Genomic DNA, 26,700 nt, shown 5'->3' with positions numbered 1-26,700 from the left:
CAGTCCGCTTCCTCTCCCTGGCACTTGGGATCCAACCCAGGTGGCCACCATGACAGATTTCCACAGCAAAGAAAAGCCGCCACGTGTGAGAGAGATTTCAGCTGAAAGAGAGAACTTGTCTCCAGCCCCAGCAAAAGGTCCATGTGACAACCACACTAAACTACACCACCGGACGAGCTGGCGTGACCCAAAGCCCCCAGTTACCCAGAGACACGTATCAGGCAGGACATTCCAAGAGCTCAGAGATCACTTCCCAAGAGACCAGAGAAAAGGCCAGGCTTCAACTTGGGTAAGGTCAATTCTTCGCACTTATTTCAGAACTGTCTCTAAAATGCAAGCTAAAGTAAGGGATAGAATAGATGAAAAGGAAAGTGAAAGTGAAACCACAAATGGTAAAACCTGAGGCTTGCTGTGAGAATTAGAGGTTGCCTTTCGAGACTGTTAGAGAAACCTCTGAAAGTCCCTGGGGTGTCCTTTATAAGAGAGAAAGGCAACAAAGACTGCTGTTCCCTCACCTCCTGGAAAGTTTCTGAAGATGCCTGCAGTACAGATTCGGAGGAAAGAGCACCCTCGTCAACGAGCGCTGTTCTCACGGGTTCCAGTATCACCTAGACGCTGGGTCCCTCCAAGCTGATGAGCAAGGCCTGGGCCACGTCTGCATCCCCCTTCCCTGAGTCGACAAGAGGGTCCTAGTTTTGCAGCTGCACCTAAATACCACCAGGAAAAACCATGGGGAAGGTGCTAACCCCTAGCAGAGCCACCATCTGGCTCTAGGTATGGAGGTACTATGAGCCCCTGTGACGTGTGAAATGGCATGTGTGTTTTCTGGCAAAGACACTCTGAATTTAAACAGATTCTGAACTGGGTTTGTGACCTTCCCTGTGACACAGGCCTCCCAGAACTCTGCAAGGCAGAGGCTATGTGGGCATGTTCTTTTAAAAAACTGACTTCATTTTCTCAGTCAATTGCTTGAGATATTGTGGGAGAAACTCTTTAGGAGGCCTAATAAAATCAGGATATAGTCCCAAGCAAAATTTGTTCTGTAACCCGCTTTTGTTAAAAGTACTTCTCAAAAAAAGTTAACTATAGCAAATACAGTCATTTAAAACACACACACACACAATAGGGTTTTTAGTTGCCTTGTTTTCAAAGTCACAATGTAAAAGACCCGCAAACCCTATTTCAGCCACAGATGGCTGGGAAGGAGGCCTGCTCTAATCTTGGAAGTGGTACCAATCTTGTCAGTGAGGAAATACCAGGCAGCAAATGTTGAGATTTTAAGAGTATTTTAATGTTCATTTCTTTGGGGTGGTGGGGGGTGGGGTGCATTTTGAAATTATCAGGATTAACAATTTAAAGAGGGTAGAGCAAAGGAAAGATGGAGAACTCAAAACAGTTGGTTCTCACAAATTTAATTTCAGATTCTAGGCATGACGTGATTTTCTGAAACAACCACCAAAAAGTGCTTACCTCGAAAACCTAGAAATGCAAACACGGACAGACCTCTGGAAACTACAAATCACGACATCCCACAGAATGGGAAGCACGCGGCCCTTTGGCTCTCAGTGTCAAGTGCAAATGTGCGGGCGTCTCCACAGCACAGTCAGGGTCATGGAGCCGTGGGTAGCCTCCAGGCTCTGTGAGGGTTTCATAACTGATGCTCTGCGTTTGTCTGCATTGGATACAATCCTGTGTGCTTGTTTATATGGATTTGTACATGGAGAATTTGATCAGACCTGAGGCCAAGAAGAAAACAGCGATTGCCTCTCAAAGCAACTATATTTACACACATTCAATTCTGAAGTATTGCTTCCTGCCCTAAGTTCACAGGAGGTATGCCACTCTGAAGGACACCTCTACCAGATCGGTAGCGCCTGAGCCTGCTGCTCAGAAGCCCGTCTGTCTTCAGCAACCGGCTGTGTCGGAGGCCCAGTGTGGCCCCTGCGGACACTCCCTGGTTCTGCGCTGAGGTAGGCTTCTGAGCAGCGGCTGGGAGGGACCCGAGTCACGAGCGGAACACCCAGAGGGAATACCTGCTCTGTTTGCTTAGGAAGGCTTGGGTGTTTTTTAAAGACAATTTAAAGTGTCCTTTGAAGGCTCCTGTTTGCACAATGCTGAACTGGACCAGCGGGGGTCACCACGCTACCCCTGTATCTGCAGCCCCTTGGCTTCCTAGGAATCACAAACAACCTTTGCAGGAGGGGAAGGAAAAAGAAGAGTTTGCAAGGGAGGAAGCGTGTGCAGAGATGAGCTTTGTGGAGCAGAACAGTGGAGAATTCAGCAACGGCCCAGCAGGCCCTGGCCACCACGGTGCAGAGCCTGGAGCCCAGGGGTGGGGGAGCAGAAGGTGAGGGCCATACATGACACACACCTTAATACTGATGGAAGGAACCCCTGACGTGCCCACAACCCCGACGGACAAGCAGAGCATTAGGCAGTGTTTTTAAGAAAAAATACAATTTCTGCGGTATTTTGTAAGAATACATTCTTTAGAAGCAAGAGGTATTGTCACAGTCATCCTTTCTCTGGCATTGGAAGACCAGCAGTCTGACAGTAAAACCTGAAGGCAAATCCCCCTGGATGTGGAGATCCTGGCTTATGACTGCGCTGCTTGGGGCCATCCCAGGCACGTCACTGGGGAGCTGGCTGATCCAAGTCAATACTTCATGGTGCCGGGGAGGGCAGAATCTGTGCAAGTTTGGCAAGGAGGAGTGATAAAGGGACTTGGTGAAGATGCAAAAGCTACACAGAGATTTTCTGGGGACGAGAAAACGCACAGGGCACATCGGTGAAGGCCTCACACAGAGAAGGAGCTAGCCCTCCCCTACCACATGGGCTGCAGCCACCTTAAAAGGGAGGTGTCATGTGACTGTGACAGGACAACTCTGGCCTGAGTTCAAGTCTACATAAACTTTAGACTCAATGTGGCAAAACAATTACAAGGGGGATTATGGGATTAGTAACAAAGGGCACAGAAGCGAGTTCCTTGGGTTTTCTGTACTCCCCCGGGTTCCGATGCCTTATTTACACCTGGATGATTCTGCCCCTACTGACAGTGTAAGAGCTCTACCTAAAGAGGACTGGGGTCCACTCAACAGGCCCGATCCCGCCACAGACAAGCGCTGTGCAGGTTGAGAACGGAAAGGATGGAGGAAGTTGCCCAAAGCGGAGGCCAAGCGTTGCCTTCCAGCCCTGGTGCTCAGACCTGCTTCACACTGAGCCATTCTGACCCAGCTCCTGCTATGGGCAGACCCCATGGGCAAGGGGTAGGAGCAGAGCTTTTGCGTTCAAAGTGGTGGCCAAGGGTGCCCCAACCCAGAGCACAGGCCATGCCTACCGGGGTCCTGCTCCTCAGGGGAGACGGCCCAGAGTGGCTGGAGCTCTAATGGCCCCATCTTCATCCTTCTGCTGTGACCTACTCCCCACCCCAAGCCTAGTTCCCTTCGCTAGAGAGAACAGCCCAGCAACCCTCCCCGAGACACACTCGGTTCCTGATAAATAAATAAATAAATAAATGCAACCCTCGGATGTTTATTTTGCGTTTCCCTCTGGGACGAGTCAGCTTCAAAGATGAGCCCCTCCACTCTGGCTGGAAGACCCCTCAGGGCGGGGGCAGAATGGAAAAGGGCTTTTAGATACCTGAGGCCTGGGTTCACAAGCTGTGAGACCGGTTGGCATTTGGAATCTAGGCCTGCATGAGGAGGAAGCCCTAAAGCTGCTGGGTGTGGGGGGCCAGTGGGTGCAGCCACAGCCCCCAAGGGCCCGATTGCCCTGGAAGGTGCGGGTAGGGGGTTGCCGGCTCCTTGCGGTCCTCAGCCTGCACCCCCAGCACACCGCCCAGTGAGTTACTGGCACTTGATCTCATATTCATGAATACAAGTGTGTGTGCGTGTGTGTGTTTACACAGAAAGGTCAGGTCACTGGAAAAACACTAGTATGTATACAAGAAAAAAAAAAAACCCTCAAAAACATTATATTAGCCAAAAAAAAAAGTGTCTCGTGAGAAAAAGCAATAAAAATCTTATTTTAACCACAGCTTCTGTTTTAACGTCCACCACCACCCAGCGCCACACCCTGGCTGCGCCTCCCTGGACTCCAGGTCGTGCCAGCCCCTGAAGGCACTTGTTCTCCATGCTTCTGACGGTCACACCAAGTTGGGGAAGGGGAAGGAGGCGGATGAAAGTGAACCCTGAATGACTGTGATCCACACAGAAGTTAGGGCTGCAGTGACCACACGACACCACGTCCGGGGATGGGAACGGTGGCGCCTGGACGGACAGAGCACCGCGGGCGGGCTGGGCCGCGTCACGCCCTCTTTGAGACGTTGAGCTTGGTGAGTTCATTGGCTTCCTCCATCACCGCTTCTTCACAGTCGCTTTTCTCTATGGCTTTGCCGAACCGACACCTTTCTTCGGCTCTGACGGGCTCCTTCCAGGGTCTCTTAGCAGATGGGTGAGCGTCCCTGGTCTGGGTGTTGTTCTCGGAACCCGGGGACACCTGGTCCGGGTTCTGAAGAGAAGGCACCAGGTTGGCTATCTCGTCTGTGGGGGAGCGTCCGATGCTGCCATCCACCTGGACTCGGATGTCAGGTGAGATGGACAGCTGGTGCTGTGGCACCAACCCACTGTCCGTGCACTTGGGGTACAGGTAGGTCTTCATCTGGCCTTTGCCCTTGACGTTCACCGTCCCTCGGTAGTCAAACTCGTAGCCCATCTTGCTCAGGACACGGTAGCTCTCCTCGCTGACCTGGATGCGGCACTCCACCCCCGTGGTGTCCATCCTGCTGGCAATGTTGACCGTGTCCCCCCAGATGTCGTACAGCAGCTTGGTGGTGCCGATGACGCCCGCCGTCAGGGGCCCGTGGTTGAAGCCCACCCTGAGCTTGAAGTTGAACCACAGCATGTTGTTGTTGAAGTCGTCCACCACACGCATCATCTCCTTGGCGAACTCGAAGAGGATCTGCAGGTGCTCCTGCGGGTGGCTGCCATCACGGCACTGCGTGGCGTTCAGCCCAGATGCGGCCATGTACGTGGCCCCGATAGTCTTGATCTTCTCGATGCTGCTGTAGTCTGGCTTGCTCAGGAGCTCGTCGAAGTCCCCAATCAGCTCGTTGAGGACTCGGTAGCACTCCTTGCCACCCTCGTAGTTCTCCTCGTAGAACTCGCTGAAGTTGACGATGCTGGCGAAGATGACGCCTCCACTGTCGTGGTTTTTGGAGTAGGTCTGGGACACCTTCAGCTGCTCAGCCACGTGGTAGGGGATGATGTTCCTCAGCAGCCAGTCGGCCTGGTCCCTCATGCTCTGGATCTTGGTGCGGTGCAGGTCCGCCTCCACATCCCCGTGGTAGTGCAGGCGGTAGCTGACTTCGAACTCTCGGTTCAGGAACCAGACCAACAGAAGCAGGAGGAAGAAGACGAGAATCACCTCCTGGCCAATCAGGCTGGCTGGGCTCCTGCCATCGTGAGGCAGCGAGGCATTGCACAGCTTCCTCGTGGAGCTGGAGGGGAAAGAGAGGAGAGAGGGCATGCCTCCTGAAATGTATCTTTAAGGAAAGGTTACTGCCCAGCACTTCCCGGTCTGAGCCAGCCCTGCTAACCAGCATCCTGCAGAGAGTTCTGTGCAGCTCGAACCTTCCATCACCTGCAGCTGCTGAGTGACCTGCTTCTGTTTAGAAAGATGTGGTGAGGTAGAGTCACTCTTGTAAGATTTCTGTATTAAGTGCTCTGTTTTTCAGAAGTCTTTAGCTCTTTGATTTTCAAAATCTTTTCTGTTTTCCCAACTTTCTATTTTGAAAAGTCTCCACCTTACAAAAAAGTTTAAGAGACTAGTAAAGCACACATCTGTACACCTTTCTCCTGCATGCAACTGTTGTCAACATTGTGCTACTTTGCTTTCTCCCCCTTTGTCAATACACACTCCACACGTGTGCACAGGGGTACACACGTGCATGCACACTCACACAGGAACACTATGCTGAATATTCTGAAAGTAAGCTGCAGACACCAGGCCACTTCAGTCCTGAACTGCTCAGGACCTGTCTCCTAAGAGCAAGGCCATCTCCCTGGGAACCACACCACACTGCCATACCCAAAATATTTCATATCCATATACTTTGATACAATCTGCCTGCCCCCTCCTCCCCACTCCTCCGGGTCAGTTCTGTTTTGCCAAAGTCATTTAAGACAACTTTAATATCTTTAAAAAATATATAAAACGTATACTTTTAAGAGTAACATACTGTAAGAAACTCAAACATATTATAAGCAATGGAAAATAAGTGTCTTTCCTATGCGGAGCCCTTTCGCACTATTCTAACCCTTGGCTGTGCTGTCACAACCAGACGCTGGCTGAGGATGCTTGACTTCCTCCATCTCTGGGCTTCTAGGGACAAGGTTGCAGCTGGTATTCCCAAGTGTATCTTTGTGCACATGAAGGAGCCTGTCTGTGGGATAAACTCCTGAGCATGGAACTGCTGAGTCATGTAAAATACCGCACACTTAGAATTCCAGTAGAAATGTCCAAACTGCCCTTCTAAGGGTGGAACCCATTGCTCTTCCTTCTGATGACTGAGTCCGCTTGGTCTGTTCTGTGGCTCCACGCAGTGTGGTGAAGGTGCTGCAGGGCCACAGCTGGCACCCGAGGACTGAGGATAAGCATGGGCTACAGCCTCTTCTAAAGTTTATTCTTTAAACAGAATTTTTTTTTCCACTTAAAAATACTACATACTCAGCATAGAAAAGTTAGGGTAAAAGTAGAAAGAAAGAAAAGATTCACCGTCATTGCACTATCCAGAGGCGATCACTGTTAATGCTTGTTGAATTTCCTTCTCATCCTTCTTCTATCAGCTTACATGGCTGTGATTGCTCCTCTCATGTAAACTGTTCCCTGCTGTATTCTAAAATGCATGGAGCAGGCTGCTGGGTCACTTTTAGGAATATAATTATATACAAAACAGATGGATCCCATGTAGACAGTGCCAGGGCACAGAAAGCTCAATTCTGTAATCAGAGTGCTTTAAATGAGTTTTACTGTTAGCAGTAACTCAAGGATATTAAAAATAATGAAATTGACCAATCTGGCCATAACGCCTTCCATGAAACATTGTCCCAAAAGCCCCAGCCTTAGAGTAATGGCCAGGTTGGCCTCCCCTGAAGAGCTCTGGGATCCTTGGGCAGGTCACGCCACCTTTCAGGTCTGTTTCCTCATGTGTAAACTGAAGATGGGCTGGAGTATGGCTAAGTCTCTACTGGCCCAAGGGCCTGTGCAGAAAGGGCCTGAGGCTGTGTCGTAGAGAGGCCCATGGGCAGGGCACCCTAGGTTGGCATCGGGAGCTTGGCTTTGGGGCATTCCCACCAGTCCCTGAGGAGAGGGGCTCACTGTGCATGGACTGTTTGTACAAACCAGAGTGTATGCTGAGCACTTGCCCTTTTTCCAGAAATCTGGCATTTTGGAACATGCCAGGCAGAGGGTGCTATGTGATGCGCTTCCCTGGCGGGCACTGCACACCAGCTATCACAGCTCATTGCTGGGGGATTAAGCGCGTCCTGCACAACTCCACTGGGAGCAGCCTCTCGAACACAGGCATCTGGTTTCCTCCAGCCTTCGTCTCATGCACCCTTGCTCCCTGATGATTGTGCTTTCTGTCCTTTTTGCTGTAATAAACCATGGTCATAGGTACAACCACATGATGAGTTCTGAGTCCCCCAAGAGAATGATCGCTGGGGGTAGGTGGTCTTGGGGACCCTGACTTCATGCCTAAGAACCAGGAACCAAAAAAGGCCTCTGTGGCAAGATTCACCACACTTCATTTATTTTGCCAACTGTCACTTAAATGAATGGCAAAACATACTATGAATCACAAGCACTAAACATAACTATTTTAGGAAACAGATCCACGTGCAGCCCCTTAAGCCCTCTGGCTGGCCCAGAGGAGGGGAGAGTCTGGAGGGAGGAGTCTTCCCTGCGTGAACTCCTCTCCTTGGCTGAGGAGTTGGCCTTTCCTTCATTTCTCCGAAGGGGTAACACTGAGGAAAAGCCTCTTTATGAGGACATGTCACTGAGGCTTCAGGTCATCTTGGAACCAGGCATCGTAGAATCCAGAGGGAGAAGTGGGCAGGGTATAGAAGTCAACCGCGCTGCAGCCAAAGCCGGCCCATGGCCCGAGCCTGGGATGGGCACGGGCCAGTCTGCTCTGGATGGAGCAGGGGAATGTGAGACATGGGCGGTGGGAGAGGGGGAGGGAATAACGGCACGGCCTGCTCTGGCCTTTGCTTAAAAAGGAGGGAGGTTCAAAGGGGAGAGGATATGTGTATACCTATGGCTGATTCATGTTGAGGTTTGACAGAAAACAGCAAAATCCTGTAAAGCAATTATCCTTCAATTAAAAAGAGAGAGAGAGAAAAAAGGAAGGGTCCTAGTGCACAGACTTGTCATGTCGTGCCCTGGGCTGCCCTGCAGCCAAAGAGAGCTGCCACCAGCAGGTGAGAGAATTACCTCCACTCTACACCTGTGTTTCTTATTCTACTGCAGAAGGGATAATGAAGGCAATAGCTCTACTCCTAAATGCAAATAGTGAAGGTCAGTCCCTAAAGGAGGGATTTGATATGAATAAGTGCAAGTGACAATTAAACAGGTGGACAAATGGAGGTTACAGTAAGATAGAGTAGAGTTCATTACTGTGGAAGAGAGGGATTACAAAACAGAGAGAAACAGAAAACAAAGACCACTGGTCGTCCTAGCCAGCTCAACATAGGATGTGTCAACATTCTGGTGTATTTCAACGCCATTTAAAATCTACGCCTAGGACGGGTGCAGGGACCCAGAAGGAGGCGTGATGGGGAGCTTCTGGGCTGCAGTACTGTTCGACTTCTTGGTCTGGGTGGCAGTTAAATGGGTGTGTTCACTTGTGAAAATTCACTGAGCTGTTCTCCTCATCTAGGGACTTTTCTGTGCTTATGTATTCTACTTCTATTGTCACTTTAATTCTCCTTCCCAACATCTAAACGTACACAGATATTTAATTTTTTAATTATAGAAACAGAAAAAAATTACCACTCACCATTAGATCGTAAGTATTACATATCTTACTTTTTAAAATATATAATGAAAAACCTACCTGTAGTTATAAGACATATGCAATTTTACATAATAAATGAAAAATGAAAAAATCACGAATGCTTTCCATAACTTCCATATTTTAATGGCTGCAATATTTGGGTACATGTTTCATAACTAACTTCTCTTTTACTGACAACTGAACTTGCTGATGAACTTTCAATATTATAAAACACTATAGTCAATATTTGGGGGCATGTGGCCTTTACCAAATGCTGAATTACTTCCTCAGCAGATAAGCTTAAAAAATAGAATTATTAGGCTAAAGGTGACGAACATTTTTAGGACTATTTTTTACAGACTGTCAAGTTACTTTCCAAAATTATAGTACCATTCTGAAAAGTAATGAAGCATGGCAGAAAAAGCATGGCCTGGCAATGAGGGAGACAAGGGTTTAAACACTGCCAGTTACTAGCTGTGTGTTCACAGGCAGGTTCCTTAACTTCTTTTAGCTTCAGCTACCTTATCTGGAAAATAGGGACAAAGTCTCCTAATGTATCAGGTTATTGTGCAGATTCAACAAACCTATATTAAACACCACCATCAATTCATAAATGTCCCATACCCTGGCCTGCACTGGGTATCCACATGGTAACACTTTGAAGGAAAAATTTAGAAGATCAGAGGGAATTTTGTAGCTTAACTGTGCAATGACTTAGGGAGTAGTTTATTTATCTTCTACTATATTTCCTCTTTTGTGATTTTTCTGTCTCTTATCTATGCAGGTCTTAATTAGCTCTTTATGTAACAGCCCCACAAATATTTTTCTCAGTCTGTTGGTACCACCCACTCAGTCAGTCTTATTTTTTTGTGAATGTGGTTCTATTTATTATTTGTAAGACTGGAAAGTTATCTCTGTCTTAGAGACTTGAGAACTGATTTATTTTTTCTAAATATTTATATACTTTTAGACAATTTTTAAAAATTTTGAGTTCAATTTATTTAGAATTAAATTTTGATGTTTATAGTAAGGAAAGGACCCAACATTTTTGTTTTCAAATTTCTAGTCAGTTAATTAAAAATATTTTAGGGAATAAAATACTTTGATTTGTGATATTTCCTTTGTAACAGTCATATATAAAATTAAACCAAATCTAATACCAGAATCCTTTGCTTTTTGAAAGTTCGATTTTCGCTGCTTTGCTTGGATCAAAGATCTATATTAGTACTTGTTTTTGCTAATGAAAGAAATCTGAAGGGGATTTTGGCCTTTAGGGAAAAAGGCAAAAAGTAAAAACAGTGTTCTGCGTCTGTTCTGCAGTGAATGTTAGACAGGCAGTGCCACCCTGAGTGGAGAGAGTTCCTCCCCAGGTACCACTCTCAGCATCGCAGCACCGGCCACCACAGCTCTGAGCCGTGAGCATCAGTGCTTTACCTCAACTCATTCTGTGCCTCCAATAGCAAGCTGTGTCCTAAGGCAAATGCTTCTTCACTGTTAGGGTTAGGAAACTTTTCACAGGAATGCTCCACTGTCAAGAGAGCAGGAGAAACCTGCCTACGTCTTAGCAATCATTCCTTTTCCCAAAAAGATATTCTAAATATGATCTTGCCTGGAAAATCCCATGGACGGAGGAGCCTGGTGGGCTGCAGTCCATGGGGTCACGAAGAATCAGACACGAATAAGCGACTTCACTTTCACTTTCATGCATTGGAGAAGGAAATGGCAACCCACTCCAGTGTTCTTGCCTGGAGAATCCCAGGGATGGCGGAGCCTGGTGGGCTGCCGTCTATGGGGTCGCACAGAGTTGGACATGACTGAAGCGACTTAGCAGCAGCAGCAGCAAATATGATCTGCTATTTTAATAAACAGATATTTTCTGCTTACTCTTTTAAGAGTGCATATGTTGTTGTTTTTATTCAAGACACAACTGTTTTCAGGAAGCTTAGAAATAACCAGCAATAATATAGTTACTCTCATTTATTCAGATAGAGGCACAATGTTAAAAGCTTACCTGAAATTCTGTACTGCATCAAGGTGTGAAATTACAGTGGAACTGAAATTAAAATGCAGAAAACTATGATTATAAAAAGCTAAGAAGGCACTATACAAAGCAATCTGAGAAGAGTTTAAATAAAAACAACTTTCCTATTTTCAAGGTAGAGTTCAAGGTAGACAGTTAAGGATAGTAAATTTTACTTATAATTTGATGCTGTGCGCTAATGAAGAATAACAAAACGGTTAAGACAGTGATGTAAAAGCCTTTATATCAGGACTTCCCTGGTGGTCCAGTGGTTAAGACTCCTCGCTCCCAGTGTAGGGGGCTTGGGTTTAATCCCTGGTCGGGGAAACAGATCCTGCATGCCACAACTAAAGATCCCACATGCTGGAACAAAAATTAAAGATCCCACATGCTGCACTAAGACCCAGCACACTCAAATAAATAAATAAATATTAACAACAACAACTTTATATTAGCTATGGAAGGTATGCACAGTCAACAAAGAGCGAAATCAGGAAAGGTCTCTAAGGCCTTCATTTTGTTGCTAAGAATGCATCCACAGTGTCTACAGGCTGGAAACTTTGGTCATTTCCAGACATCGAAGTCTACTGACAGAGGATCAATTTCAAAAGGCCCTGCTGGAGGTGCTGCTGAATTATTTACTCTGGAAACTGAACTTTGCTATTGGTGGTGCCCAAAGAAATCAAATCCCAATTTTAGGGCACTGAAACCACACATACCTAACAACCTCTCTCTTGGTGCTGCTGGCGAAGGTGCCCAAGACACACAGCCCATCCTCTCCACAGCTTCCTTTGGGGTCACCTTACACCCAGCATCCCGTCAGGCCCACAGATCACCTGAACCTCCCCTCTCCCCAGGGCAAGAGCCCTGACGCTCTGTCCTCCAGGCCCCTAGCCTTGTTTCATGCAAAGGGGACTTCTTGGAGCACCTGAGAGCAGCTCTCCTAGGCAGCACAGGCCAGTGAGGGCTCAGAGTGGCTTACGTGATTACAGAAGCTGCCTTCACAGAGAAGGAAAGTGAGAGCTACACACGAAATTTGAATTTTAAGACTTTGTGTCCTCTTCTCATCCAGTCCAGACATGACTGTGACACTGCTATAACCCACGTGTGTGTCCCCCCAAAGCTGGAAGAGTCCCCCCATCTTCTCAAAGCTAAAAGAGTCCCCCCCTGCTTCATAGGAGTTGAGTTCATGTTTTGTTCCCCCTATGAACAAAGCTACTAGAGGTGATGAAATTCCAGTTGAGCTATTTCAAATCCTCAAAGATGCTGTGAAAGTGCTGCACTAAATATGCCAGAAAATTTGGAAAATTCAGCAGTGGCCACAGGACTGGAAAAGGTCAGTTTTTATTCCAATCCCAAAGAAAGGCAATGCCAAAGAATGCTCAAACTACCGCACAATTGCACTCATCTCACATGCTAGTAAAGTAATGCTCACAATTCTCCAAGCCAGGCTTCAGCAATACATGAACCATGAACTTCCAGATGTTCAAGCTGGATGTAGAAAAGGCAGAGGAACCAGAGATCAAATTGCCAACTTCCGCTGGATCATCGAAAAACCAAGAGCGTTCCAGAAGAACATCTATTTCTGCTTTATTGACTATGTCAAAGTCTTTGACTGTGTGGATCACAATAAACTGTGGAAAATTCTGAAAGAGATGGGTATACCAGGCCATCTGACCTGCCTCTTAAGAAATCTGTATGCAGAAGCAACAGTTAGAACTGGACATGGAACAACAGACTGGTTCCAAATAGGAAAAGGAGTACGTCAAGGCTATATATTGTCACCCTGCTTATTTAACTTATATGCAGAGTACATAATGAGAAACGCTGGGCTGGATGAAGCACAAGCTGGAATCAAGATTGCCGGGAGAAATATCAATAATCTCAGGTATGCAGATGACACCACCCTTATGGCAGAAAGTGAAGAAGAACTAAAGAGCCTCTTGATGAAAGTGAAAGAGGAGAGTGAAAAAATTGGCTTAAAGCTCAACATTCAGAAAACTAAGATCATGGCATCCGGTCCCATCACTTCATGGCAAATAGATTGGGAAACAGTGGAAACAGTGGCTGTTTATTTTGGGGGGGGCTCCAAAATCACTGCAGATGGTAACTGCAGCCATGAAATTAAAAGATGCTTACTCCTTGGAAGGAAAGTTATGACCAACCTAGACAGCATATTAAAAAGCAGAGACATTACTTTGCCAACAAAGGTCCATCTAGTCAACGCTATGGTTTTTCCAGTAGTCTATGTATGGATGTGAGAGTTGGACTATAAAGAAAGCTGAGCACTGAAGAATTGATGCTTTTGAACTGTGGTGTTGGAGAAGACTCTTGAGAATCCCTTGGACTGCAAGGAGATCCAACCAGTCCATCCTAAAGGAGATCAGTTCTGAGTGTTCATTGGAAGGACTGATGCTGAAGCTGAAACTCCAATACTTTGGCCACCTGATGCGAAGAACTGAGTCAATGGAAAAGACTCTGATGCTGGGAAAGACTGAAGGCAGGAGGAGAAGGAGATGACAGAGGATGAGATGGTTGGATGGCATCAACGACTCAATGGACATGAGTTTGGGTAAACTCTGGGAGTTGGTGATGGACAGGGAGGCCTGGCATGCTGCGGTCCATGGGGTTGCAAAGAGTTGGACACGACTGAGTGACTGAACTGAACTGAACATGCCCCCTATCCTGGTTGGGCTCAGCAGTGACAGGGTGGATGGGCTGAGAGGATCCTGTGAGTATGGGGGTGGACCGGGCCAAGCAGAGATTCAACCACCAGCCCCACTTCAAGATCTCTTGCTTGATTTCTGGGTTCCCCATAGCTAACGCTCTCCAGATCCAAGTGGAAAAAGGCCCATCCCTGTGACTGAATGGCTGATGGGGTAATTGTGATGGATTTAAAAGGTTAAAAAGTGGATTACTGAATTTCATACTGTTGGGAAAGAGCTTTATAAAGACCATAATTTCAGAAGGCTGCACACACCTTCAGAAAGGAAAAAGGACACTTTTTTTGCTTAAAGTAATTTAACTGTTCATTAAAGTTTCCTTCCAAATGCTGAATAACAGTGAATTCCCTGAATAAAGTGAATGCTGAATAATTCCAATTCCCTTTTTGATCTTAATTTGCAGAGAACTTGAACATCTCTCATGTCACTATTATTTTATTAAGTAAATTGAGGAAGAACACTCACTCTGTCCATTACTGACCACTGCTTTGGTAATACCCCAAACGCACTATGATGATTTCATCTGGATATTGCGACAAATTAGACCATTTTCTACTTTTGAATTTATGAAAGCAATGCTTCTCAGTAGTAATACCACTCCTAGGGGAGCATTTTGGAGAAGGGAAAGGCCACCCACTCCAGTATTCTTGCCTAGAGAATCCCTATGGACAGAGGAGCTTGGCAGACTTCAGTCCATGGGGTTGCAAAGAATCGGACACGACTGAGCGACTAAGCACAGCACAGGGGAGCATTTTGGGAATACTGGGGTCCCTTCTGGTTGTCAGAATAATTTGGGGAGCCAGGAATGTTAGATGTCCTGCAGAGCACAATGGAGAAATGTCCCATGTAACTTTGAAATATCCTGCTAACCTAAACTCACTGTGAATATAAATAAATGGTTTAATGTGTGCTAACATAAAACATTTTCATAAGCAGTTACACAAAAAGTCCAATGTTTAGAAACAGAAGCTTAATGATTTGAGACATTTCCTCCAAATTTCTGAATAAATTACTTACTATGTGCACTCTGCTGTCCAAGGTAGCATCATATTTCCAACTATATATTTAGTTGAAAAGGTTAAAAGCCACAAAGCCAGTTGCAAATGTGCAACTGGTAATTTAAGAGAACCAAAACACGACTTAATTAGTAGGACACATGGAAAGTAGGAGTCTTGATAGATTCATTAACAAAGGCTGTTTTAAACATAGCACCTATCAGCACCATCCTATATATTTTAATTTTTACATTTTTCATAGCACAGAACAGATCCTGTCCCCAGGGATCTTCACAAAGCTCCTTTTTCTTTTCCCCACATCACCAGTGAGAGAGCTTTGAAGGCCATTTGAGTAGAATGTATTCTTCAATATGTGGAAGGATTTCAAGAGATGTATTTCTAGTGATTCCTCACTGCCCTAACACTTCATGTCATTAGGTGGAGAACTGTTATGACATGGTGTTTATGCATAAGTCACTCGCGAGGCCATCACTCTTTAGTTCCCCAACTTCGACAGTCTGTGGCCTGTCTCGGCACACCGGCCCTACTCTAAGACACCAGAACCAGCTACTTTTGTTCATCTGTGTGTCACCTCCACCTCTATCACTTCATTTTCTTGACAGTGTTGTATGAAATGGCTTCTGGTCCTACTTTCTTAAATTCAAACTTCTTCATTGTAAATACAAATGGCCTTCTACATCCACAAGTTCTGCATCTCTGGATTCAACCAACCTCCGATCAATAATCCCTTCTCCAGCGGATCTTCCCGACCCAGGAATCAAACTGGAGTCTCCTGCACTGCAGGCAGATTCTTGACCAACTGAGCTATCAGGGAAGCCCGGTAGCCACTCCAGTATTCTTGGGCTTCCCTTGTGGCTCAGTGGGTACAGAATCCACCTGCAATGTGGGAGAGACATGGGTTGGATCCCTGGATTGGGAAGATCCCCTGGAGAAGGGAGGGGCTACCCACGCCAGTATTCTGGCCTGGAGAATTCCATGGACTGTATAGTCCATGGGGTCGCAAAGAGTCGGACACAACTGAGCAACTTTCACTTTCAGATCAAAAATATTATGAAGAAAATTTCCAGAAAGTTCCAAAAAAGCAAAATTTAAATTTGCTGCATGCTTACAACTTACAACATAGCACTTACACTGTATTAGGCATCATAAGCAGTCTAAAGAGCTCTGTAGGTTATATGCAAATGTGGTGCCATTTATAGGAGAAATTTGAACATCCTTCAATTTTGGCATTGAGGGGAGGGGTCTGGGAACCAATCCCCTGAGGATACTGTGGGACAACTGTGAGTTCTAGCATGTTACTACTGCATGACGTCAGCTGGGGGTGGTCACCCCAGGAGGCCTACAGGTAAGTACGTATTTTGCTATTAAAAATTATTTCCTTTTTCTTTCCTTTGAATATTACTCTTTGGGCATTTCATCAAGTTGTTGACTTGATGAGGCCGAAAGCTATTTCCTGTTGAGACAGTCAATGTCTGTTGGGGTGGAGGGCATTAGTACTGATGAGAAAGCACAAATGACAGACACAATTCAATAGCAAAACCCAGAAATTTAATTGAAAAACAGGCAGAGGATCTAAATAGACATTTTTCTAAAGCAGACATAGAGATGGCTCATAAGTACATGAAAAGCTGTTCAATATCCCCCTAATTATCAGGGAAATGCACATCAAGTAAAACATCACCTCACACCTATTAGCACAGGTATTAAAAAAAAGATAAGAAGTAACAAGTGATGTTGAAGAAATGGAGACAAGAGAACTCTTATGCACTGCTATGTTGTGCTTAGTCACTCAGTCGTGTCCGACTCTTTGGGACCCCATAGACTGTAGCTTGTCAAGCTCCCCTGTCCATGGGGATTCTCTAGGCAAGAATACTGAAGTGGGTTGCCATGTCCTCCTCCAAGGGATCTTCCCAACCGAGGGATAGAACCCAGGTCTCCTGCATTGCAGGAGGATTCTTTACCAGCTGAGCCACCAGGGAAGCCTAAGAATACTGGATTAAGTAGCCTATCCCTTCTCCAGGGGATCTTCCTGACCCAGGAATCAAACAGGCTCCTGCACTGCAGGCGGATTCTTTACCAGCTGAGTTACCAGGGAAGCCCCCGTGCACTGCTATTGAGAAGTAAACTGGTGCAGCCACTATGGAAAACATTATGAAGGCTCCCCTCAAAATTAAAAATAGAACTAATACATGACCTAGCAGTTCCACTTCAGAAACATCTGAAGGGAACACAAACAGCAACTTGAAAAGACATCTGTATCCGCATGTCCATTATAGCACTATTTACAATAGCCAAGATGAGAAGGAACCTAAGTATCTGTCAAAGAATAAATGGATAAAGAAGACATGGTATATATACAACAGAATATGATTCAGCCATAAAAAAGAAAGAAATCCTGCCATTTGTGACAACATGGACAGACCTTGGAGGTCAGTCAGAGATAACTCAGACTGCTGCTGCTGCTGCTGCTGAGTCGCTTCAGTCGTGTCCGACTCTGTGCGACCCCATAGACGGCAGCCCACCAGGCTCCGCCGTCCCTGGGGTTCTCCAGGCAAAAATACTGGAGTGGGTTGCCGTTTCCTTCTCCAGTACATGAAAGGGAAAAGTGAAAGTGAAGTCGCTCAGTCGTCCGACTCTTAGCGACCCCATGGACTGTAGCCTACCAGGCTCCTCCGTCCATGGGATTTTCCAGGCAAGAGTACTGGAGTGGGGTGCCATTGCCTTCTCCGATAAATCAGACAGAGAAAGACAAATACCGTATAATCTCATTTACATGTATACTCTAAAAACAAACAAAAAAACCCACCATGAATTCTTCAGAGAACAGATTGGGTTGCCAGAGGCAGGGGTGGAAGGTGGGTAAAATGGGTGAAGGTTCTCAAAAGGTACAAAGTTCCAGTCATAAAGTAGATAAGTCCTGGGGAAGTAACATACACCTTGATCAGTTCAGTTGCTCAGTCGTGTCCGACTCTTTGCAACCCTATGGACTGCAGCATCACAAGCCTCCCTGTCCATCACCAACTCCCGGAGTTTATTCAAACTCATACACAGTGGTAACTACAGTTAATAATACTGTACTGTATATTTGAAAGTTGCTGAGAGGGTAACATTTTTTCTTTTTTTGGCTTCACATCACGGCTTGTGGGATCTTAGTTCCCCCACCAGGGATTGAACCTGGGCCCCAGCAGTGACAGCACCGAATCCTAACCACTGAACTGCCAAGAAATTCCCGAGAGTAACTTAACTAGACTTATGGTGGTCATCATTTCACAAAGCACAGAAATACTAAATCATTACATAGTGCACCTAGATACTAATACTTCTGTGTCAATTACGTATCTCAATTAAGAGAAAAGGTGTGAGGGGGACGAAAGCAGTGTCAGGGTAGGTGACCCCCTGCGTGGCGAGCAGGGCTCACATACCTGTCTGGGCACAGGGAGACGTAGAGCAGCAGCAGCAGGGGCCCAGCCCCGACCACAGTGGCCAGGGAGGACCGCATCCAGGAGCTGAGCTGGCAGAAGTTGCAGTATTGCACCACGGCGGTCAGCACGGCCGAGCCCGTGAACACGGTGGACTGAAACGAGGGGAGGGCTTGTGAGGACCCCAGTGCACCTACCTGCCTCCCCTCCACCTGGGTACCCCGAGAGCAGATGACACACTCGTTTATCTGTCCTTCTGTGGAACAGAACATCCTCAGTTCAGGGACAGATCATAAACCATGGGATTAATTAATTACCCACAGTTTTCTCGCTTACAGGTCTCACTGGCACTAAGATTCCTCTCCAACATGTGGGAACCACACACGTCACCTTGGAGGACAGGAAAGGCAGGCTGCCCCCATGAAGCCACCCTGTCATCAGTTCCCTCCCCAAAGCCCATCCTGCAGGCACCCTGCTGCATGTCAGTGGAAATGAAACTGGGTGTGTAAGTATTGAATGCAGCCAGCCTGCCAGCACTTTGTGCTACACTTGCCGGCACCAGAAATACAATCTTACACAGCAGCATGAGTTCACTCTTTATGGGTTTAACTTGGAAGTGCCTTCCCTGACCAACAGCAGCTGATCGAGGTGCCAATGGATGGTTGGTGCCAGTTCTGCAGACTAAGGTTATTATTTTTACTTTTTTTTAAAATGAAGTACAGTTGACAGACAACAGCGTATTACCCTGTATCATTTGGATATATGGGACAGATGCTTCCTCATAAAATGTGTAAGGAAATAACTGACTTGGGATTTGGCGACACTCGGGAGTGGGAGAGGACCCAGGCCCCATGGCGGACTCTCCCCAGGCAGGCCCAGGTCTGACCTCCCAGGCTGCTCCTCTGTCCCAGGCAAGTCTTTTAAAAAGACAAGTTTAGAGGACTGATAGGGTATGGGCCTCTGTGTTTAAATTCCTGTCCCAAGACAGCGGGCTTATTTAAAAAAAAAGAAAAGTGATCCATAAGCCCAGAGGAGCCTGGACACAAAATCACTGCGACTACTTACGTGTATGTTTGTCTCAAATTCGGAGGTGACGTGTGAATACACCGCCAGGGCGGGGAGGGACACCAGGATGGCCCCAATGCAATGGCGCGGGAGCCAGCCGGCTATCCACTCCAGCAGGCGCTTGGTGCACGCCATCACGTCCTCCAGGAAGAACACCATCCTGGGGAAGCCAGGAGAAAGGAAAATCAGGGTTTGGGTCTTTTCAGTGCCCCATGGCCAAGGGCAGGCCTGCACAGGGTGCAGCTAGTCTGGGAGTGCGTCCCCAGCAGCTTGGTGAGGAGCTTGGAGCCGAGACATGGAGGGAGGCAGGCCCCAGAGCAGGGCTTGCTGTGGGCAAGGCAGAGAACCCCTTTGGCAAAGAGCTGAAGGGGCCTCAGGGGAGGCTGGAGGTGAGCATGGAGGGGAGGGGTCATGCACTGGAAGCTTTAGGGCCAGTCTCCCTGTTTCTCTCTGACCTCCAGGGAAGGGCTGTCCTGCTGAGAGCAGCAGGGCTGGAGGAAGGGGTGGGCCTGCAGCAGCGTTGGCATTGGTAGAATCACTGTGAGCTCCTGGGGCTGGGGCTGAACTTGAAGGCAGGTTGGGTGGGTCCTGAGGGCCCTGCCTCCTAGAGGAGCCCTGATGTCTCTTCAGACCCTCTGTCCATTTTTAAATGGAATGTCTTTTTATTATTGAGCTAACATTCTAGACCCTTGTCATGGACACGATTGCAAATACTCTTCTGTTCTGTATGTTCTCTTTAACTTGGGGGTGAAAAGTGAAGGTGCACCACCTTCTTTGAAACATGAAAGTTTTAAATTCTAATGAAGTCCAACTTAGCTACGTTTTCTTTGGTTGCTTGTGTTTCCGTGTCACCTCGAAGAAACAACTGCCTGATCCGAGCCCATGGACTTGGGCCTGTGCTTCCTCTGGGGGTTTAGGGCTTCACTCTTGCATCTGGGAGAGGCCCCTCCCAGGGGCACCCTGCACACCTCCTCTTCTCTCTCTCTGCCCTGCTTTCTTACTCCTTATCTTCCCACTTTCTAAGTATCTGGTTTGGGAGCTCAAGGGACTTAACTGGTGGTGTCGAGGCCGCAGAGGACACTGACCTGCAGGTAAGGCGGGGGATCCCCTGTGCGGAGGGGTTCGTGAGGGAGGAGCCTGTGAAGCAGGGCTGGGGCAGGGAAGGGAAGAGGACCATCCAGAAATGCACTCATGGAGCCGGCTGGCAGTTACACCAGCAGAGGGAGCTGAAGGCTAACATCTGGGGAGCCACCCGCAGGTGGGCCTTTACCTGACGGAGACCACAAGGGACAAGATCTCCAGCAGCAGGGCAGCTCCGAAGACTGCCAGGGCGGCTGGTGGGGGCGGTGTGGAGGCGGCCCCGTACTTCAGGAAGCAGGTGATGGAGAGAATCAGAAACACTGTTGTCGACAGAAACACATCCAGGAGGGAGCTGAAGGTGGCACTAGCAAAAGTCTTCACAGGAGAATTCTTTATAACCTGTGCGGGAGGTGGTGGTGGGGGAACGTTAACAGACACTGCTGGATGTACCCACCTGGAGGAAGGCAATCCAGGCGGAAAACAGTGGATGTCTGCTGAGCACTTGCCTCCCGCGGACCAGGTGAAGGGTGAGAAATGAATGCTTCACACAGCTGTCTCCCTACTACTACCCCCGGCCCAACAGTGAGGAAACTGAGGCACAGAGAGGTGCAGAAATTTGTCCAAGGTCACAGAGCAGCTGACTACAAACCAGTAAATTCTCAGAGGCGTGTGACACGCTGAGCCCAAAATATGCTGCTGACAGGAAAGTCACGTGCTAGAAGCCAGGTCCCAGACTCGGGGCTTCATGACGGAAGCAGAAGGTGGGGCTAGAGCAGCAGCAGGTCAGCAGTAACAGCGATGGCAAGAGTCTGCTCTGGGCCTGGGTCTGCACAGGGTGCAGGGGGGAAACAATGCCCCGGGGGGCTCACAGCCTAATGGTGGGCAGATGAGGGTCTGAGATGGTGGTGTGGTCAGTGTGACAAAGCGACATGCACGGGGTATTAGGGAATCACAGCAAGGGGGAAAACTGATGACAAAGCCAGAGTCCCAGAGAGAGGCCAGCCCCAGGCACCAGGTGGCCCCTTGCGGGGAACGGCCTCACTCCACGCTCACACAGTTCTCGAGGAGGAAATGCTCCTCGTCTCGGGGCACAAGTCAGAGGCCAAGGCGGGGGGCCACCCGAGGTCACACAGGCGAGGAGAAGCCCGGCCAGGGCTATGGTGCCTTGACCACGTCACCCACTGTCCCTGGGCCTCATTTCCTTATCTGGGAACAAGGATGAACTCTGAGCCTACACCTTATGGGCGATGGTGATGCTTCATTGGGAAAACACTGAACACAGTGGGGGCCTAAGTGGGGACAGCCTGGAGCCTTCCGCTGCTCCTGCATCCCTCCCATCCTCTCCACCCTGCCCCAAGTTTTAGGGGCAGCACTCCACCTGCACCCCAGACTACAGGCTCATCCACTCCCGTCACCTTCTATGGCTAGGCCACATGACCTTTACACAGCACAGTCTGATGGTGCCACCCCCTGTTTTGGATCTTTCCCAGCTCCCCTGGCCTTTGGCATAATGTCCACCATGCAGGAAGCTGCCCACCTGCCACCTCCACCCCATCTGCCAGATGAAAGCGCCCCCAGATCACTGGAAGTACCCAGGCTCCGTCTCATCTCCAAGGTTTGCAACTGCTGGCCCCTCTCTGGAACGTTCCTTCCTGGGTTAGTTGCCAGCCCTCCCACTAACATGGGCTTCTTCTAGGCCCTCAACCTGGGGTCAGTGTGCTCTGAGGGCCTTTTGGGACCCAGGGGTCTGGGTTCTGACTTCTGCCAGGTTACTGCTTCCCCGAGAGCGTCTGTCATCTCACCGCCTCAATCCCAGGAGCAGGATGCTCAGGGAGCATCTGGTGACAAGAGAGGTGGGTAGCCTGTGCCCACTGCTAGGGAGGCTCTGCATTCAGCACCAGGGTTGGGGGGTGTTCCACTCTAGCGATGGGGTCTCGGCCTCTCAGCCTTCCCTGGACTTGGCTTTCTTTTGGCAAAATGGGGATAATCGTAAACTTGCTTGAAAGGCTGCTGTGTGGACTAAATGAGATGATGTTCTGCTCTCCAGGCACCAACCAATCGACTCAAAAGTCCACACGAGGAGCCCCGCCTTGGGTGTTCACAGGTATTCAGGTCCCAAGAGGCTCATGAAACCCAACCCCACAGGCATGACCCACCCTGTCTGGTTCACCAGGACTTTCAGGTCTGGTCAGGCCATGGATGCAACAGATACTAAGGGGTGATCCTCTGGATGAACAAATGGAAGTCGAAGGAGAAATCCTTTTGGCTCTGGGCTGGGAGGGTATGTGTTTTTGACCTTGTAACACAAAGCCGGGTTAAGTCTGGGAAGACTGTAAGGGGCTGGCTGCTTGTAACTCAAACCAGGCTCTAGGCCCCTGCGTCTGTCCATCATTCCCATCAAGTTCCACCAAGCGCTTGCAGGTTTGGGGACCAGACACCACATAGAGTAGACAGTAAGAGATGGGCTTCTGCCTCCCCAAGCTGAGAGTCCAGGGAGGGAGGCATATGATTCAACAGTCTCACAAGAAGAGGTTTCAAAACGGGATTCCAGCTGTGAAGATACAGTGTAATGGGGGGGAAATCCAGTCTGCAGTCAGGGACTGTTTCTTGGAGGAAGTGACATCTGGGCTCAGCATTACAGGATAGCAGGAATTAAGGCAAGGGAGGGCAGTGGAGGGGAGCTCAGCCCTGAAGCATCTGGGAAAGCCCAGCAAGGTGGCAGGCCTCTGATTCTTGTCCCATCTCAGTGCGAAGAAAGCCGACAAGGAACAGGGAGAGAAGTCCTGCTAGAGAACAGAACAGGTGGGGCTGGAGCCTCCCTCCCCATTCTAGGCCTCCAGGGGCTGGAGCACGGCCAAGGAGCCTGGGCACCCACCACCTGAAGGGGAAGGAGACCAAGAGGTGACAAGCTGAGCTGCTGTAGAGAGAATTAGGGTTTTCTCCCTTGTGGTGATAAATTCACACACTGATGAAATTCAGGGCTTACGTACAATTCAGGGCTTACGTACAGACTGTGGGAAATCAAAATGAGCCTTCTATTTCCTGTTGCTCAGGAAAATGAAAAAAGGCTGCCCAAGCACAAGACGAGAACTACTGAGTAAAACCAGCATGTCTTTAGTAAAATTATGAGGAAACACACACCTCTTCTTGATAGCTGGTCCTGTAGGCCCGCTCAAGCTCCGGATCCAGGAAGTTCAAGCTGAACTGGTTAATGGGCGGCTTAAAAAAGTAGTCTTTCATTAGGCTAGAAGAGATGATAAATGCAATCAATCAACGTGCAGCACAATCGTCACATTTATTCTATCAGAGGATCACGGTTAGCTACTGAGATGCCATTTGTGGAGCGTGTCACAAAGGCTGAACCTGAAAGTCACTGCACAATAGACATTGCTCAACCACCCCTTTAGAAATCTCTGGAAAGTCCTTCATGCTTCTACACAGAATCCCATATCAGGCTGCACCTCCATGAAAGAATGCCCATTCACCATAAATATAACACACAGTATTAGAACTGTGCTTTTGAAAAGATCTTCTGGCATCCAGAATTAGAAGGAGGCGACAGCCTTTTTTGTTCCATGAAACGCTCCCCTCTGAAGGACCAGCAGGTCCCTGCACAGATCGTGCTTATGTTGATTCGGAGGCTTCCTTGCACACATAATTCAGAACCGGCTGTCCTGTCACTCAGAGCACTGACAGTAATTACCACCGTCACCGCTAACAGGTTGTTATCACAAAATTGTGTTTACAGTCAGTGTAATTTTGGAGCTACTGTCACATATGCAGATTGCATGTGAAACCTGAAAAATGATAATGCTCAATGATTTTAACAGCAGAGAAATCAACCCTGCTTTACGTGGCTCTCTCATTCTTTTACGGATGGCTAGCAAATAGTCATATCCTTTTTATACTGCAGAAAATTACTATAAATCTAAAGGGATGTTAATATAATTTTAAAAGGAAAATATAGCTGTGGGATGTCTCTCTGCTTCACACAGTAACTACCAGAATTATTAAAGCAGATGAAATACACGAAGTGCCTTTCAGGCACCCAACACACAGTAAGGGTCACTGCACTTCCTCCTTTCCATGCTCAGACTGGACTAAGTGTGAGATTCCTTACTGGCTCTCAGGCTCAGAAGAGAAAAAAATTCACCCCCAAATGTTGACCCCCCCCATCTTCCCTTTCACTTGGTGAGTGTGGACAGAGGGAAAAGCAACAAAGCAGCTACAAGGAGGAAACCTAATGGCTTTATTTCTGCAGTCAAGAGGCAAAGTGAAAGTTTCTCTGTCATGTCCGACTCTTTGCAACCCCATGGACTATACAGTCCATGGAATTCTCTAGGCCAGAATACTGTAGTGGGTAGCTTTTCCCTTCTCCAGGGGATCTTCCCAATCCAAGAATCAAACTGGGTCTCCTACCCCTGGTGGCTCAGCTGGTGAAGAATCTGCCTGCATTGCGAGAGACCTGGGTTCGATCCCTGGGTTGGGAAGATTCCCTGGAGAAGGGAACGGCTATCCACTCCAGTATTCTGGCCTGGAGAATTCCATGGACTGTATAGTCCATGGGATCGCAAAGAGTCAAGAGGCAGGATCCACACTGTAAGCTGTGCTGCTCATTTGAGATGAATACTGGCCCATCCCATTTCTGGAAACAGGGATGAGCTCGTGTTGGATCAATCCTCTCTCAGATAGCAACCACACACCCTGAAGTGTTAGTCACTCAGTCGTGTCCGACTCTTGACAGCCCTATGGACTGTAGGCTCCTCTGTCTATGGGATTTCCCAGGCAAAAATTCAGGAGTGGGTTGCCATTTCCTTCTCCAGGGGATCTTCCTGACCCAGGAATCGAACCCAACTCTCCTACATTATAGGCAGATTCTTAACCATCTGAGTCACAAGGTAAACCCTGAACAAAATATAAAAACAACTAGAAGGCACTGGCAATTGGACTGAAGCAGTAAGAAAATGGAGCTACACTTGGAAGAAGTTGAATTTGTGGAGCTTTTTTTCATCTGCAGAGAGCCATTAGTCAGCACCATGTGTAGAATGGCTAACACTCAGATAGTAAAGCTCCAGTCTCACTGACTTAGAAAACCAGGAGATAGAGCTCAGCATGCCCACAGGTGCAAAATGAGGTTGGACATCCCAGAGGGAGAGGACCAGAGAAGGGGGAGCCCTACATTCTGCACACAGGCTCTGCTCCCATCTCTGGCAGACCCTTGAAATGCACATGTGTGTGGCTGACTCCAAGCAGCCTAATAAAGGCAAAAAGAACAGCTGCTGCCCACCTCAGGGGAGACAGAGTTTTGGGTTTGAGTTCAGATCAGTTATCTGGCTGCTGAAACAAACAAAAAGTTGATACTCTTCAAAGGAATGTAACAGAATGGAGAGTTTTGTATACAATGTGCACAACATAATCCAAAATTACTAGACAAGCAAGGAAAAGGAAAACATGGTCCCTCCTCAACAAAAAGCAATCAAAAGAGACCAACCCGAAGTTACCAACAGGTTGGAATTGGAGGTTGTTGTTTATAATGTATATATATGTAACATGTGAAAACCACAACATAAAGGATGAGAGGAGAGTTAATGTACCTATACTGATATAAGTTTTCTACATTTAAAGTGAAATGATACAATATTAATGATAGGAAGACTACAAAAATATAAGACAGCCTAGAGAAACCACTTAAAGAAAAATAATGCAAAGAGGTATGGCTAAAAAGAAAATATATTAAAATATAATAAAAAGGCAGATATTGTCAGAGTGATTTAAAAAGCAAGACCCACAGGAGATGTATTTCAAATATAAAGACCCAGGTTAGAATTTTTTTAAATGGAAAATGATATAGCATGCAAATAGTAGCTAGAGTGACTGTTAATATCAGATAAAGCAGTCTTCAAGACAGAGTATTACTAGGCACAAAGACAGACACTTCAAAATGATAAAAGGATTAATTACCAGGAATATATAACACTCATAAGTGTGTATGTACCTAAAAAAGAGCTTCAAAATACTTGAAACAAAGAGACAGAGACACAGACAATTCTGTGAGACAGATACAGACAATTCCATAATCATAGCTGGAGATTATTATTATCTCAATAATTGATAGAAATAATAATAATCTTATAAATTATCTCAATGACTGATATAAAACCAGCCCAAAATTTCAGTAGAGACACATGATCTGAACACTGCTGCCAAACACCTGAATCTAATTGAGGTTTATGGATCCTAACATTTTGAGAATGCAGAGTATTCATTCTTTTTAAGTGTGTATGGTACGTTCACCAAAACAGACCACAGGCAGAAATCACAG

General features: G+C 47.4%; 1 protein-coding gene across 3 annotated transcripts in view; it reads right to left on the bottom strand.

The window, feature by feature from the left end:
• Positions 1-1,269: 1,269 nt before the first annotated feature.
• The window catches only part of ADCY9 (adenylate cyclase 9), a 103,140-nt gene continuing 77,709 nt past the window's right edge, over positions 1,270-26,700 (bottom strand). For all 3 annotated transcript variants that reach the window (XM_081554913.1, XM_081554915.1, XM_081554914.1), the window contains 6 exons: positions 23,520-23,622; positions 20,569-20,777; positions 19,299-19,458; positions 18,237-18,388; positions 11,067-11,108; positions 1,270-5,497 (listed from right to left, as the gene is read on the bottom strand). In XM_081554913.1, the coding sequence (XP_081411039.1) occupies positions 4,306-5,497; positions 11,067-11,108; positions 18,237-18,388; positions 19,299-19,458; positions 20,569-20,777; positions 23,520-23,622 (1,858 nt within the window). In that variant the 3' untranslated portion in view covers positions 1,270-4,305. The remainder of the gene's footprint in view (positions 5,498-11,066; positions 11,109-18,236; positions 18,389-19,298; positions 19,459-20,568; positions 20,778-23,519; positions 23,623-26,700) is intronic.

Source organism: Giraffa tippelskirchi, chromosome 13, assembly GCF_054371585.1.
Source record: "Giraffa tippelskirchi isolate mGirTip1 chromosome 13, T2T-mGirTip1v1.2.pri, whole genome shotgun sequence".
Taxonomy (NCBI): domain Eukaryota; kingdom Metazoa; phylum Chordata; class Mammalia; order Artiodactyla; family Giraffidae; genus Giraffa; species Giraffa tippelskirchi.
The sequence above is the reverse complement of the archived record's forward strand: the minus strand, read 5'-3'. Positions and strand labels throughout refer to the sequence as shown.